Genomic DNA, 2,126 nt, shown 5'->3' with positions numbered 1-2,126 from the left:
TGCCACTGTCATTTGACTTAGCGGACACAGAAAAATGAGTCAAGTAGGAAATATTTAAGAGGAAATTTCTTTTCTTCTCCTTTCTTCTCAAATAAAAAGCAAGGACAAAAACAAGTGTGTAGGAATATACATTCAGGTATATCCCAGAGAGAGGAACACCGTAACTGAATCTGAAGTGGACGTCTGCATTCTGCTGTGGGCGAGAGGGAGCAGGTGATGGTGGGCTTTGGGCACGCACTGCTCAACACAATGCCTGGACCTTCTGCACCAGGGCCTGCAAGTCACAGGGTGTGAGACGGTCAGCACCCAGGCAGGGGTGAAGCTATGGGGACAAAAGGTGGCAGCGGGTCCTAATCCTGCCTCTGCCAATGCTCCAAGAGTTTCTAGACTTCCATTTCCTTTCGATCTCTTTAAAACGATATGCTCCTCAGTTGTGTGCAATTCATACCTCTACTGCTAGACTGCAAAGTCCCTGATGGCAGGCACTGTCACAAACGTACCTTTCTCAGCACCTTTGCACACAGCAGGCACTCAATAAATACTTTAAATAAGCAGTAAAATGCAGCTGAACTTTCCTAGATGTTGAGGTCCTAGAAAGAAGCTTCAGTGACCACATGATTCTCTTCAGAGTCCTTAGCACAGCATCACCAGCATCGCATGATATACACGTGCTTGTGAGTTATGTTTTCATTTATTTTAGTGACTCTTTATCACTGCGGTGTTAAACATGCAAGGTATTCAACGACGTTTCACTCAGGTGGTTTTTCTTCCAATTTTCTACTCTTTAAACTCCTAAATAAGTTAATATAGCCCCTTTCAAGTTAGTATTTAACACCCGGCACTACCTCCAACCCAAATGCGCCTTTGCATTATTTTCCAATGTGTTTCTACAACTGGACCAGGTTATCAAACCTCAACTAGGCTTTCAAAGCTACACGCCGGTAGGGATTATAAATTCCTGCTTCCATGAAAACAACAAGTGTGCGGGTGAAGTTATTTGGGGTACTGTGAGGGAGCAGAGAGCCTTCTGTGCACCATCTGTAACCACACCAGTGACAATGACGAGCTGCAAAGAGCATGCGTGAGGACTGCTGATTGTAAGTGAAGTGCGTGCCGTCAGGAGGGCTGTTAACCAGACGACGTGCATGAGTGTTGAAAGTGGAAAGCACAGACACACGTCAGAGAAGATGCTACCTCGAGCAAAGCCAAGCCTGTCCGATAAATTTCTTTGGCATCTCTTCAATTAAATATACATATTTACTTAACAAAAGCATGCAATCAAAGTAAGATTCATAAAATATAGTACAAACTAAAAACTATAAAACAAAAACAGATCACTGACGCAAACTGGACAAAATACCAAAACCGATGACATGAAAGATCCCGAAAGATGAGGCCGCTGCAGGGGACCGGGCGGGGGAAGCGGGGTGCACGGCGCTGCCATGCTGCCCTCCCTCTTCTCACTCCGCACAGCGGCACGACCCTCCTGCTGTCCCCACGGCTCCAAACTCGGGCACACGACCATCCGAATACACCCACCCATGTGGCACTCCTCAGTCACCCAGCGAGGACACGCAAACTCAGCCTTACTTTGGTTTTTATGGGCCCCGGTTGAATCACGTTGAATCGCATTCCGTATTTAGCCCATTCGGCTGCGAGAGACCTAGAAATTAAAATAAACAACATATTCTAAAGTTTAGACTAAATGTTAAAAATGATAGTGACCATGTTTACTACACAGTATGGTCACTACACGCCAGAGACTGCGACCCCAGCCGGCAGGTACCATTGCTCCAGACAAGGAAGCTGGGCACAGAGGTTAAATCAGCCATCGCTATGGCTGGTGAGTGGCCTAGCTCCAGAGCTTGTGCCCTTAGTCACTCGGCTGCACTGTCATTGACATTTTAGTGTTCTTAATCGTGACGCTATTTACATTTCAGAATCAAGTCCAATATCAGTACACATCCTCAGAGTGGGCATCACTGCTGGGTATAAAAACACGAGAAGTGTGGCCCCTCTAAGTGCTCTACGGTCAGTCCCGCCTTTACGAAGTTCAGTGTGGCTTCATTCAGTACACTGGGTCACGATGTTTGCGACGCCACACACGCTTCCATGAAGAGGTGCAT

The 2,126-nt window shown here is 46.5% G+C and overlaps 1 protein-coding gene across 1 annotated transcript in view; it reads right to left on the bottom strand.

Annotated features, from left to right (window-relative positions):
- The window catches only part of DECR1 (2,4-dienoyl-CoA reductase 1), a 24,720-nt gene that overhangs the window by 2,312 nt on the left and 20,282 nt on the right, over positions 1–2,126 (bottom strand). Inside the window, exon 7 of the mRNA XM_011378095.2 lies at positions 1,591–1,663. Within this exon, the coding sequence (XP_011376397.1) occupies positions 1,591–1,663 (73 nt within the window). The remainder of the gene's footprint in view (positions 1–1,590; positions 1,664–2,126) is intronic.

The sequence above is a fragment of the Pteropus vampyrus genome, unplaced genomic scaffold (assembly GCF_000151845.1).
Source record: "Pteropus vampyrus isolate Shadow unplaced genomic scaffold, Pvam_2.0 Scaffold330, whole genome shotgun sequence".
Classification (NCBI taxonomy): domain Eukaryota; kingdom Metazoa; phylum Chordata; class Mammalia; order Chiroptera; family Pteropodidae; genus Pteropus; species Pteropus vampyrus.
This window is presented reverse-complemented; position numbering and strand designations above follow the sequence as displayed.